General features: G+C 39.6%; 1 protein-coding gene across 5 annotated transcripts in view; it reads left to right on the forward strand.

The window, feature by feature from the left end:
• Positions 1–1,831: 1,831 nt before the first annotated feature.
• pde1cb (phosphodiesterase 1C, calmodulin-dependent b) overlaps positions 1,832–12,905 on the forward strand; it is a 107,739-nt gene continuing 96,665 nt past the window's right edge. For 3 of the 5 annotated variants that reach the window (XM_040018245.1, XM_040018271.1, XM_040018252.1), the window contains exons 1-2: positions 1,917–2,124; positions 2,313–2,557. In XM_040018245.1, the coding sequence (XP_039874179.1) occupies positions 2,066–2,124; positions 2,313–2,557 (304 nt within the window). In that variant the 5' untranslated portion in view covers positions 1,917–2,065. The other 2 variants (XM_040018261.1, XM_040018309.1) reach the window with 2 other exon arrangements.

Below are 12,905 nucleotides of genomic sequence, written 5' to 3' on the forward strand. Positions count from 1 at the left end.
AAAAAAAATCGAATTATTTCATTAGTCGATAAAATGTGCTTTTCTGTCAAAAACTGGACAATTTTAAATGACCACAAACATTTGAGGGGATAGTTCATTCAAGTCGCTGTCACAGTTCCAGTGGAAAAATACATTACAAGTTTAATTAACACACACCTGGGCTGTATATCAGCAGTATTTTAGTTACTGTTGAAATGTTTTTCAAGTGATAAACAACACAGAATATGATAAGCAGAGCTGATGAATAGATCTGAGACAGAAGAAGCTCCAGGCCACTATGACACAATTCAATTCAATTCAGTAAATACAATAGCATCTCAAATAAAGAAATAGTATTGGACTAAACTTTTAAGTTAAGGTGTACTTCTTCTTCTTTGTCTTGATGCATGCTCAATCATCCAGGTAAGTAAATCTCCAAAAGTTGATTCTGTTCATCTGGACGTAGCGTTTTGTGGGAGAAACGTTTGTCACTCATCCAAGTGACTTCTTCAGTCTCAGCTGACTGCAGGTTTCCTCAATCTTATAAACAGTACATTTGCATAATGACTGAAACCAGCCCACTGAAGGAACAATGGGTTGGGAGGTCAGTTCCTTAATCTTAATTTTGCAAAACCATTGATCAACAACCACTGACCAAAACCCACTGATCAAAGCCCACTGATCAATGGCCATGAGTACCATTCACAGAGAGTTGGGGAATGGCTGCAAGGATTGTAAGATGACGAAAGATGTACCCTTAGGCCCCCTCCTCGATTCAGAGATGGTCTTTCCCTTTTCACATGAATGGCCTCCTTGACTCTGCGCTCAAACCAGCGTTCCTCCCTGTTCAGGATGTGTACATCCTCATCCTTGAAAGACTGTTTATAAGATTGGGGAAACCTGCAGTCAGCTGAGACTGAAGAAGTCACTTGGATGAGTGACGAAACGTTTCTCCCACAAAACGCTACGTCCAGATGAACAGAATCAACTTTTGGAGGTCTTCTTCTTCTTCTTCTTTTTTTCTTACTGTTTTAGGCTCTGAAAAAAATATTAAAAATCTAAAATTATGTGACAGTTATATGTCATCTGCTGATGAAAGTCATGTGATATGATCAAAAGCTCTGGACTGGTTGAGATAGGATCGACTATAACATATATGAAGTAAATATAACAAAACTACACACAGTTAATCTTAAAATTAGACCTTAACATTTAACGACACATTTTAATTTATGAAGTGTAACTTAAGGATCATCTACTTTAATGTTTGGGAAACTACACTTTTTTTCTTACAAGTGAAATATAATATTCTGTACCCCCAGGACATATCTGGCAGGTATAGTTACTTCAGACTGGGATTTCAGGTCACCTTATAACATGAAGCTGTTAACATCTCATTCAGCCACAGTGTTACACAATAGTTTTTCAACGGGGTCAATGTGGCGCAAGTATAATGAGGTCAACTGATTTCAGTGCATTAAGTACCCAGACTCCTGCAGCAGACTTTTTTTTTTCACTGTGACAATGATGCTTCCCTAATCATGTGTGTTGGTCTTCCAACACAAACATATAATATGTTTGAATAAGTGTTAATTTCAGCTTAGAAACATAGTTGGTTACTATGTAGCTTATTTGCACTAAAATTAATTAGTAAAAGTTAAACTTAGTGTAACAATCATTGCCCAATGGTTCTAATTAAAAACAGATAGAAATGCTGCTGCAAATGTAATAAATAAATAAATAAATAAGTACATCGCCTACTTTTTTTAACTGCTGTTTGCCAGTGATTGAGACAACTGCACCCCTCTTCCCTCCGGTTAATAATTGAAGTAGCCAGGAACTACACCTTCATTTTCTTGACCACGCCCAAATCTCGCGATCACTTTTCGCAGATAGGACTAAAGTCGCCTGTGACGAAGGGAATCTACAGGTAATTTGTGATGATGCAATTAACATTTATGTCAGCGCAGCTAAACCTCTGCTGGTTTTAACAGCTCGGGATACCTTGCTGGTTAATTGTTGCCGCTTGTTTTCGCCTCCCTGTCCCGGGAGATCCGCGCTTTTGTTGACAGAGGAGGAACTTTAGATGACGTGTCTTTCGGAGGAAACAGAAAACGAGGAAGATGCAGACACGCTCCGGTCAAAGTGCGGAGTTTTCTTTCTTTTGAATATAACTTTACGATGACGTCCCAAGCTTACAGCTGAAGTACATGTTTTTCACTGTTGGCCACTTTCAACAGGTTTTGGGTAAAATGAAATTCAGAGTAACCGTTTCCAACTGAGACGTTTAACTTTCAATTAGCGATGGGTTCGGTGACTTCTGCTCTAACTAGGACGAGGAACGCGTTGGTGAAAGTCGGCTCAGAGCCGGAGAACCATGACCCGGAGAGAAGCCAGTCCGCTCCGGAGTCAGACCGGGCCAATAGCAAAGACAGGAAAAGGGCAACACGGTTCAACGTTTCTAACCAGACCGCACGGCAGAGCTCCCGGCAGTCGCTGTCCGAGGTCCTGAGCAGACAGGACTCCGACAGAGCCAAACAGAGTTCAAAGAAAAAGGCTTTCGAGAGTCCACAAAGCGGTGAGTTACACAGCATGCGATTGCTTTACGACATAATAGCACATAACAAGGAGAAGTTGTGGAGAACAACACATACTAATGCCACTTTAAGAGCCACACATAGTACAGTTTACCCAGTTATATTTATGCAAGTACACTTTAACTTCTCCAAATTTCACACAGAATTATTTTGCTTTCCACTTATTTGACAACTACAAAACACATGTGGAGTTTATAAAAGATAGCGCTTAATTAAATATAATATATATAATTATATTATATAATATATAATATAAAGTTAGACAGCAGCTGGAGCCAATCTATATAGTGAGTACTGGATCTGCAGCTCTGGGATCTGAATACTTCTTTTATCACTCTTTAAGACACAGAGAAGCACAGGTGGAAGTAGTGAAATTAATGATGGCTCAGTTCAATTAAGAGACCTAATGAGCCAGGTGTACAATAGCAGAACCATTTGGATGCTAATTTAAATTGCAGCTGCACTTATTAATGTCATTGATTACACCTGTGGTTTTCTTGCCAAAAGGTAATCTTTGAGAAGGGTCGAGTAACACGCAGCAGATGTGGAAGTTTTTTAAAACAAGCAGTGACACAAGATAAATACTCCACGTAAAGGTCTGGCATTCAGGGTTTTGCAGCATGACTTTCTAATAGGACTACTGTGAAAGGCTTATGTCATTAAAATGGTTTTAATAATAGTTATTATACAATTTCCTCATGCTTCATGCATTCACCATAGCACTGATAGTGGCCATTTTGCTTCTTCTTTAGAAGCGTTAGGTTCATCTTGTATTTAATAATAAGTATCTAGAGCTGTACTTAGAAAACCACTGACATGCAGTAATCACTGAGGTTTGGTCATGAGTGCCATGTACTGCACACTCTGTTGAAAGGTGGGAATGATGTTTTGATGAATGCCAGTAAAAGTAAGTGACCGCTCCATAGATCAGGTTAGCTATTTCATTAATAGAATTTCTCAGGTTCATTTCATGTGAAAGCAACATCTCTCTCTCTTTGTGTGTGTGTGTGTGTGTGGGTGGGTGGGTGCGTGGTGGGGTGGGGGGGGGGGGGGGGGGCATCCTGGCTTTTGTGTTACTTTATACTGCAGATGTCTGTGGTTCATTTCATGGATTTTTTTTAAAATAGATGAGAGCAACTGGTCACTTCAGAGGATCGTGTGAATATCCTGCTGACAAAAGGTATTCACCGAATGAATGCTGAGCTCTTTGAAGACCAGGCTCAATGCAGCATATCTCCACTACCAAAGCATCTCTTTGATGTTTGAGATGCCCCCCCGACTGAAATAAACAAAACTAACAGTCCTATCATTTTATGTTAACCCTGCAGTTTGGCAGTTGTGTGTTTCAGCTGAGATATACAGCATGCACAAATGTACAAAGTCTTGCTGAAGCTGCTTGTGTTGTCTGGTTAATGCCTACTCAGCTCTGCAGAGGAGTGTGAATCTGCATCTTCACCTTGCTCTACCGCTGCCATCTCCAGTTACAACTCCTCGCATATCTGTCCTCGAGGGAAATTCCTCTCCCTGGTTGGCTCCTTAAATATCACCTGTTTTGGGCAGTTTCCATGACCATATGACAGTGTAGACTCCCGCTGAGTTTCCTTCCTGATCCCCAGTGACGTTTATGTGTGCTGAAGAGTCTCCTGCCTGACTGTGCACTCAAGTGCTACCTCCTGAGGGGGAAAACAAAACAAAACACACAGGGCAAAAGAATAAAAATAAAATAAGCACCAATCTTAGTATCATGCTTATCTGGTTGGATCCCTTCAGTATCAGAGTGCCTAGTTATAATGTTAAGGGACTGCAGAGGTTTTATATTGGGTCTTTAGAGCATGGCTAGATGAGACCACACACAGACAAACACACCCTATGATTAATATGGACAGATCAGTACCAAAACAGCTTCTACCATTACTACGCAACATGTGTTCCAGGAATTATTTTACAGCCAGTCATACAGTCACGTGCATCTGATGTTGAAGAACTGCGATTACCCTTCGGATTTTATGACTAGCACAAAAAAATAGGTCATAAGATTTCAAGTGGTGTTAAAGGGGGTGGAGCTGCTCTTGTAGCATACATCAGTCATATTACATAAAGGAGTCAAGTTGCGTTTAAGATCGTAGGTTTTAAAAGATTTAACGTGATTTGTAGAAGAGTAGCAAGAAATTATTGACATGTTTTTATCCCAGATTTTTTCTTCATGTGTTAAGATATAATTTCATTCCTAAATCCACATAATCGGACACTTTTCTGAGCAGCGTGAAAAAAGCTGATTTTCCTATAATGACATTTTAATTAAAGAAGAAATCACTCGCTTCAAAATGTAGAAGTCCATAAGTAATTACTGTGATATTTTTTTTTTTGTTTATGGACAAGAAATTCTTGAAAAATATAACGCTTTTATTTAACTTGAATGTGGCTTTTTAATTTAAATGTACACTCACCTACCACTTCATTAGGTACACCTTGATTGTACTGAGTTTGACCCGCTCTTGCCTTCAGAACTATCTTAATTTTTCATGGCATAGATTCAAAAAAGGCCTTGAAACACTAATCAGATTTTTCGGACATATTGACATGATGACTTCACACAGTTGGTGCAGGTATGATTATGAGTCTTCTGTTCTCCCACATCCTGCTCTGTTTTTCAAGAAAACCAGTTCGAGATGTTTTGAGTTCTGTGACATGGCGCGTTATACTGCTGCAGGAAGTCATCAGATAATTTGTACACTATGCTCATAAAGGGATGGATGTGGTCAGCAACAATACCCAGTTGTGCTAAAAAATGACCTCCCACACCATTACACCCCCCACCACCAGCCTGAACTGTTGATACGAGGCAGGATGGATTCATACTCATATATTCTGACGCTGCCATCTGAATGTTGCAGCAGAAATTGAGACTTATCAGTCCACACAATGCTTTCCAGTCTTCTCTCGTCCACTTTTGGTTACAGCCTCAGTTTTCTGTTCTAGGCTGATAGGAGTACTGCAGCCCATCTGCTTTATGTCATGAACATGCTTTGTGTCCATCAAATGCTTTTCTGTATGGCTTGGTGGGATTGAGTGGTTGCTTGCATTATTGTTGCCTTACTATCACCTTGAAGCAGTCTAGCCAATCTTATCTGACCTTTGGCATCAAAAAAGCATTTTTACCCAGATAACTGCTGCTTACTAAAAACTTCTCTTTTCTCTATAAACCCTAGAGATGATTATTAAAGAAAATCCCTGTAGCGCAGCAGTTTTTGAAATACTCAAATCAGTTTCTCTTAAATCATCTTTCTTCCTTGTTTTGGTGGTCATTTCGACCTTCAGCTGGTCATCTTGACCATATTTGCATCATAGTCACCACTATGATATCAGCTGATTTGATATTTCCATTAATGGGCAGTTGAACAGATGCACCTAATAAAATGTCTGGGGAGTGTATGTTCTAATCTTTCATCCTCGCAGCTCTGCGTCACTGTTGAGTGCAAGGAAAAGATGAAGAGAGAAGGGATTAATTAGGAACCACAGACTACTTTACATGTAGCTGATGTTCAGTGGAAAAGTTAGCAACACTAAACTGTCATTGCTCCCCACTGTGCATCTAATGTGCATTTATCTGTATGCAAGTGTGTAAGTCAGGGAGGGGTATTCACTTTAAAAAGTGGTGTCTCAACACCACACCATTTGTGGTTAAACTTTTAATAGTCAGTTATAATCTCTCCTTACTGTCTCAAAAGTATTAAATGGTTTAATCAAAGCCGTTTGCTGTTATTTAGTAGGAAAAGCAGTAGTTAAAAAGTACCAAAAAATTCTGTCTGTTTACTAACTCTAGTTTTAAAGTATTCAGTTTAGTATTTGATAACTATTAAGCAAATATTAATTTTTGTTTCTCCTGCCAACACTGAGGATTTTTCGGTCATGCAGTCCAAATTCTGCTTCCTTTGTGGCCACTGCCCCACAGCTTGCACAGTCTGCTATGTCTCCAAATTGTGAAGAAACTGGACATGACTTTTTCATAAAGTGCAGAACTGCTGTGGTTTTCACGCTGTGTCCATATAACGCAGATTAGTCGCTTTGGTCTGTCGGCGCAACGATGTCTAGGATGTGAAAGATGTCTGCCTCTAATCAAAAGGATTATATTTGTTTTCCTTGCTGACCTTACTCTCACCAAACTAGTTTTGCGTCTTTGATATGGAACCATGCTGGTGCAAAAATCATTAGCTAAAACTGTGGACTCTGTTTCTTAAGACTACTTTTCCTTGTTCTCTTCAGGGTCTTGGTGCAGGAGAAATCAGATGACAGCTCATGGAGCTCTCTGTTTTGTCAGCTCATTTCCCTCAGCTTTGCAACACAGGCTAACATTACCCTTAAAGGTGCCTCTAATGAGTATTTAGCAGGGGAAAAGACAAGCTCCCTTGCACCCAGTGTGTCTTAATTACATGACTGTGTCACTGTGGTGACAGCGGTGTTGGGACTGACAAAGTGTATGTCATTCCGCATCTCTAATGAGCTTGTTTTTCCATCTGATCGCGCAGTTGTTGTCAAGAATTGTGATGTGCTGCTGGGACAGATTACGAAATCGAAAAGTTTCAAAACTGATCAAATAAAATGACGGTAAATTTGAAGCATCCAGAAAAAAATCTCATGCAATTATAATTCGGCAAGTAATTATATTGATTATTATTATTATTTTTTTTTTTTTTTAAATCATCATATATTTTAGTTATATACAACGAGACACACACAGAGACAAAGTGTTTTTTTTGGGTGGTTTTGTTTAAACATCAATTTAGTACAACAGACTGCTTTTAAGCCCTTTAGTTTGTCCCCAGCTTCCCTTTATCTTCACCACTAATTAAAGTCTTTGAGTGATGGCCTGTCCTGTTGTTTGATGGCCTTATCAAAGGTTGAGCAATAGTTCATGATTAATGGACATCAGCAAAGCAAGCAGGTGTGTTTCTGTTGTCAACAATCCACTGTACTACAGGTCTGCTAAAAAGAAGAAAAAAAGTTTATTTTCACATAATCGATTGTAACAAACCACGGCAGACCTGAAGACATGTTCATGCTTTTCAGCATACTTTATTATTTCACCACGGTTGTTGTACACACTCAGCTGAAGCTCTCCCGCTGACAGCCGCACACATCACCCACAACAACAACCCCACTCAGGACCCAGTACTACTTATGCAGAGCGGCGTGATGAGCCGATGAAGGTCCGGTGTGTCAGCTTCTCCATGCATACGTATCCAAAAATCACATCAAAGCTGAATTAGTAAAGTAGAACAAGCACTGTTGTGTGCGTATCTTGCACAGTACTGTGCATACAACCAGGACATCTTTGGTCAATTCAAATCTCATTCCATACTGTGTGTAATAAAAGAAACATATTTTTGGGGTATTTGTTTTGCATTTTCATTTTTTGTACTTGGACTATTGGAACAATATCTGATTTTGTTTGTTGGAGCTTTGTAATGTTGTCTTTTTGCATATGTGTATTTGGCTGAGATGACAATAAAATTAGCTTTGAATTAGCTGTCCATTAAAGGCAAAAATGCCCCAAATAAATAATCTTTAAAAAAACAGAGCTAGCAATATTAGCCTTTTGTCTTATTTTGCGCAGTATATATTTTCAAGGTCTTCCCGTTGCCTAGTGATAGTGATGTCACCCTAATAAAGACCCTTAAAAAATGGATCTTGACAAGGATTCAAAACAGTGGTTGTAGAACATGCTTTTTGAATTGTCCTATACGTAGGACATTCTTATTTGATTTTTCACTCATTCATACACAATACATTCATTTGCACTTCATTTCACCATAAAGAAAAAAATCCTGCGATTATTTGGCTACACGCAGCAAATGGCGTAGACAATCAAACCCACAAAACCTATGTGGTTATCAGAGTAAACATAACACAATACGCTGGTTCTGGTTTACAGACTGGCTCTCGAGAAATCATTCACATCCACATTATAAAAAATATGAAAAATGATACACAATCAGTGATTTTTAATCCAGTAAAAATCTGTAAAATTTGTAAAAACACAAAAATGGTACAAGGTAATGTAGAGGTATCACAAACCGATTTAGGACTGCTATTTTACTGGAAACAAAAGAGTTTTTGGTCGTGTTACACCTTACTCTTGGTGTTCTGTATCTGCAGCCTGAAGGAAGCAGTTCAGATTCTCTGTGCAGGGGGAGAGTCTGGCTCTCAACAATAGCTCTGGCCTTTCGCGCTACCTGCTGCTCATATACAGCAGGCAGTATGGTCTGTGGGAGACCTGTAACTTTACTGGCTACTTTCACTTTGTTCCTTTTCAAGCCAGGAAATAGCTGAAAATGGTAAAACTGATTCAATGAAAGAGTTATCATAATTCTGTTGACGTTGAAAACATGCAACTTCCTCAAAAATGTGAGGTGTTGCTAGCGCTTCTTGACCACTGCTTCCACATTAGTGTCAAATTTTCAATTATTATCAATGACCATTCCAAGCTATTTATATTGTTCCACCTGTTCAGTAGCTTTACTCTTGATGTTGCTCTGCAGTCGAGGGTGAGGGGGGGCTTTCTGAGACTGATCACCACGTCCTTGGAATTCTCAGTGTATTCTCAGTATTTAGCAGCCTAATGATGGCGGCGTCGTTGGCAAATTTAAGGATGTGTCTGCTCACATGCTGGTTCCTGCAGTCGTTGGTCTATATGTTACTTTGTTTAGAGTTGTGCAATCTTTATCTAGAAATTATTCAACTCTAGCTCTCTCTCCTATATTTTGCCTCTTTTTCCTGCAGCACCCTGAGGCTGGTTCTACTGAACTTTCTTCCCGTTAAAAGGGAGTTTTTCCTTTCTGCTGTCGCCAAGTGCTTGCTCAAAGGGCTTTTTGGGCCTATATCTAATAGTTTTGGATCTTTATCTTACAATTGAAGCACCTTGAGGTGGCTGTTGTTTTGAATCAGTGGTAGTAGTGACAATAGCAAAGCAAAAAGTGGCCAGTAGGTGTCAATGTAGAGAAAGCCTCACTTTTCCCATAACCACTTTTAGGCTCCTTTTATGGTGATTTGTGTCTAACCTTTGAAGGATGTATTGAATTATAGACAGTTAGAAAGCAGGTACATTCTCTTAGTGTATTCACTTGTTCACTGTTAATGTATTGCCAGTATTTTGAGTTACAGATTAAGCACTGCTGTAAGTTAATTTTGTGCTTGACTGATGTTTAATTGTTGTTTCCTGGAGTAGGCCTAGTTGCTTTTTTGTTTTCTTTATTTTTTGTTTTAATGTGATTCTCTGTTCCTCTCTCATTATGACCTATTACTTTTCCATCAGTCATTTCAGGGTATATTTAACTACTTGTTCACTTCCATCTTATCTGATTACCTTCAATTTTTTACTTCAATTGAGAGATTATTTGAAGGACACTGATGAAGCTACATGGCAAAACGTCCAACAATTGTAGGAAGTAGGATAACGATTGGCTCACAGAATGTGGGCCAGTAAAATATTTGGTGAAAGTGACGATGACAGAATTGATGTTGCCAGTGTGGGAAAGCAGAAGTGATTTAAAGAATAGACTAGCAGCCTGAATTCCCATGAATGCAGCCAGATGAGTGAATACAGCGCTACCTTGTTGAACACAGGCATATTGTAAGCTTCATTACTCAAGCTTCCTAATCTAATCTCCTGTGTCCTCTGTTTCTTAAGGAGGTAACATCAGCATATACAGAAGGAGCTATATCTTTACGATTAACAGTTCCTTGGAGATTAATAGCACTTCATACTGACCCCTAACCTGCTCCTTCTTCAAGGTCAGCTTTACCCGATGCCCGTCTTTGGTCCAGTTAATAGTCTGCATCAGCTCTTGAGGTGCACACGAGATATCTAGTACCTCTGTGCTCCTGATCCTAGGCTGCATACTTGAGCAGTCCAGCCTACATGCTCAGCCTCCAGGCTGCTTCTATCTTCTTAACTTGAACTGCTTGTCTGCTCTGCTTCTCCTGGTAGACCTCCAGAGTGGTCTCGCCTGTCTATTCCTCCTCTCAATACCCTGTCCTCCCTACCTGCAACCCACCCACATAGTGGCCTCTTATGTCTGTTGGCTATTTGCCATAGTTCTCCAGTTTCCCCTTGCTCTGGCTGCCAGTTCGATCACCTACTGTCGTGAGCTCATTTGTATCCCAGTCTCAGAAACATGTATCCACCTGCTTCTGTCTTCTGTTCTATCATTAGAGACTTGTCTTCCATTATGAATGTTAACTATGCTCATTCCAACACATTTTCTTTAAAGAAATTGTGCTTTTTTAGTATACTGTGCTCATAGAGTGAGCCTTTCCCAAACCGTTCTTTTACTCTTGTCATTCCAGTACAGGGTGATTAGATTTATTTCTTTTTTTTCTTGTAAAGTCTTCTCGTTATGTTAGACTTGGATAATGATATGCCTACTGCCTGAAAAATGTTTTCCACTTGGCTGGATGCTCTGAAAAGATCCAGTAATCATCTACCAGCATCTTTTTCGGTGGACACATAAGCTACAGAAGAAAACACTGGTGTTTCTAAGCTCAGAAGTGCATTCTTTTGTCAGTAAAGCAAAGTGTTGATTTGGCTCCTCCTATGCTATCACTTTGATTTTGTTTTTGAATGAGAGGAAGAGAGGTGTAACAGTGAAGCTGCAAGGAGTCGAGATAATGAAGGTGGATGAGTTTAAATACCTGTGTCAACCATCCAAACCAGTGAACAGTGTATAAAAGAGGTGAAAAATAGAGTGCAGACTAGGTGGAGTGCGTGGAAATGAGTGTCAGGGGAGATTTGTGACAGAAGAGTCACAAAGCAAGAGTGAAAGGAAAGGTTTACAAGACGGCTGTAAGACTTGCTATGATGTATGGTTTGGAGACAGTGGCTCTGACAAAAAGACAGGAGGCTGAGTTGGTGGTGGCACAGTTTTATTGAGTGTGACCAGGCGGGACAAGATCAGAAATGAGTACATCAGTGGGACAGTTCAGGTTGAGTGTTTTGGAGGTTAAACAGTTTGACATGTGCAGAGGAGGGATGATGGATACATTGGACAAGGGATGCTGAAGATGGAGCTGCCAGGCAGGAAGACCGCAAACAACATTCCTGGATATCGTGAAGGAGGACATGCAGAGAATTTGTGTGGCAGATAGGGCGAGATGAAGACAAAAATGATTATAATGAGATCTGTTGTGTAAAGATTATCAGCTAAATCTGAATGACACTCACAAGTTAGGGTCAAGTTGTATGTATGAGAAAGTTGTCCGGCATCTTACAAACAAACTACGTAAAGCTTCCACCATGCTTGCATTTGTACTAAGGCTTTAATAGAAGCTTATATAAAAGGCTGCATAGCAACTTTTATAGGGTGATGCACAGGTGTGGAACAGCACGTAGCCTCCTAAAATATCAGGAAAATAAAAGCAGAGGCCCACTTCTTCAGTTAAGTGTGTTACATAACTTCCTCTCTAACTTCTGTAACCCCTGAATGCATTAAACAGCAAGATCTGAATATAATGCAGCACACTTTGACCATGATATAAAAACACCTGCTCTCATGCAACACGCTCTCAAAGAGAATCCTGGCATTTAACACCTTTACACTGACTTCACATATTCTGTTAGGCATGTTATTTAAGGAGCAGTGTCATTGCATTGGCAGAAATATAATTTTGTTAATTACATTTTATTGCACTAAACAGTGTATTCAAACACACTGAATAAGACTTGAAAGTATATTGTAACCGCCCTGAACCTTTCAAAAACAATTATTTAGTCCACTGACAAAAGGAAAGAGTAGCAAAGCTACAATATTCCCACACATGCCCTCATTAACATGAAAGCTGCCCAGGAACCCACAGTGAGAGTGTTACAAAATTAGGATCTTCACAAATTGCTACATGTGGAATGAATTGGAGGCTCGGGAGAGCAAGGTGACAGCAGAAGGAACGCGTAAAGAGCTCTTACTGTAGCTCACCAACAAAATGAGATGGAGTGTAATTATCCTACAGCCATGTAATATGTCCTCTGAAACCGAGCTGAGTGACTCAAACTGTCTTTCTTGTAATTGGATGGATGTTCTAATTGTGATCGATAGCTGTTTGACTGTACCGATACAGATCCTTTGGGTATTAGAAGATACCGTTCCTATTATAAAACAATAATCCTATTTTTCACTATGTAAATTAAAAAACATAGATGCTCACTATTATTTGCATATTGTAATACACTCATTGGCTTTGTTGTATTGCCATTGCAATGCACTGCACTAGTTTTTCTCCTCTCTTCTGCTCTCTCTCTGTCTCTGTATGTGTGCTTGTGTTTCACGATGTGTGCCC

The sequence above is a fragment of the Simochromis diagramma genome, unplaced genomic scaffold (assembly GCF_900408965.1).
Source record: "Simochromis diagramma unplaced genomic scaffold, fSimDia1.1 OVJJ01000205.1, whole genome shotgun sequence".
Taxonomy (NCBI): Eukaryota; Metazoa; Chordata; class Actinopteri; order Cichliformes; family Cichlidae; genus Simochromis; species Simochromis diagramma.